Source organism: Dipodomys ordii, unplaced genomic scaffold (genome assembly GCF_000151885.1).
Source record: "Dipodomys ordii isolate 6190 unplaced genomic scaffold, Dord_2.0 Scaffold103, whole genome shotgun sequence".
NCBI classification, from domain to species: domain Eukaryota; kingdom Metazoa; phylum Chordata; class Mammalia; order Rodentia; family Heteromyidae; genus Dipodomys; species Dipodomys ordii.
Window position 1 is genome coordinate 3,231,528 of NW_012267319.1, and position 1,183 is coordinate 3,232,710.

General features: G+C 49.1%; 1 protein-coding gene across 1 annotated transcript in view; it reads left to right on the plus strand.

The window, feature by feature from the left end:
* Trpm2 (transient receptor potential cation channel, subfamily M, member 2) overlaps positions 1-1,183 on the plus strand; it is a 90,636-nt gene that overhangs the window by 88,068 nt on the left and 1,385 nt on the right. The window contains 1 exon segment of the mRNA XM_013027363.1: positions 112-228. Within this exon segment, the coding sequence (XP_012882817.1) occupies positions 112-228 (117 nt within the window).

Here is a 1,183-nt window from a genome sequence, read left to right on the forward strand (position 1 = left end):
AGCCCCGCCCGCTCGCCGCTCACCGGGCGCACACCCCAGGTGTACAAAGGGTATGTGACCAGGCGTGCGAGCAGCCCCGCCCGCTCGCCGCTCACTGGGCGCGCTCCCCAGGTGTACAAAGGGTACATGGATGACCCGAGGAACACGGACAACGCCTGGGTTGAGACGGTGGCTGTCAGTGTTCACTTCCGGGACCAGAATGACTTGGAACTGAAGAGGCTGAACTCGGTATGGCGCGGGGATCCTGGGGCTGGGAGGCCGGGGCGGGGGGCGGGGCTGGGCTCCGGAGTCGGGCTGCTCAGTCCTGGCACCCGGGTCCCTTCTTTGCCCCTGGCTTATACGTGTGTGCGCGCATGTGTGTATGTATGTATGTGTGTGCACGTGTGCACGTGTACATGCATGCGTGTGCATGTGTGTATGTGTGTATGTGTGTATGTGTGTTTGTGTGTGTGTATGTGTATGTGGTATGAGTGTATGTGCGTGTATGTGCGTGTATGTGTGTGCAGTGTGTATGTGTATGTATATGTGTGTGCATGTATGCGTGCATGTGTGTTTGTGTGCATGTGTTTATGTGTATGTGGTATGTGTGTATGTGCGTGTATGTGCGTGTATGTGGTATGTGTATGTACATGTATGTGCATGTATGTGTGTATGTGTGTGCAGTGTGTATGTGTATGTATATGTGTGTGCATGTATGTGTGCATGTGTTTGTGTGCATGTGTTTATGTGTATGCGGTATGTGTGTATGTGTGTGTATGTGTGTATGTGTGTTTGTGTGTGTGTATGTGTATGTGGTATGAGTGTATGTACGTGTATGTGCGTGTATGTGTGTATGTGTATATGTGTATGTGGTATGTGTGTATGTCCATGTATGTGCATGTGTGTATATGTGTATGTGGTATGTGTGTGTATGTACGTGTATGTGTGTGCAGTGTGTATGTGTATATGTGTGTGCATGTATGTGTGTATGTGGTATGTGTATGTGCGTGTATGTGCGTATGTGTGTATGTGTATGTGGTATGTGTGTATGCACGTGCACGTGCGTGTATGTGTGTATGTGTGTATGTGGTGTGTGTGTATGTACATGCATGTGCGTGTATGTGTGTATGTGTATATGTGTATGTGGTATGTGTGTATGTACATGCATGTGCGTGTATGTGTGTATGTGTATATGTGTATGTGG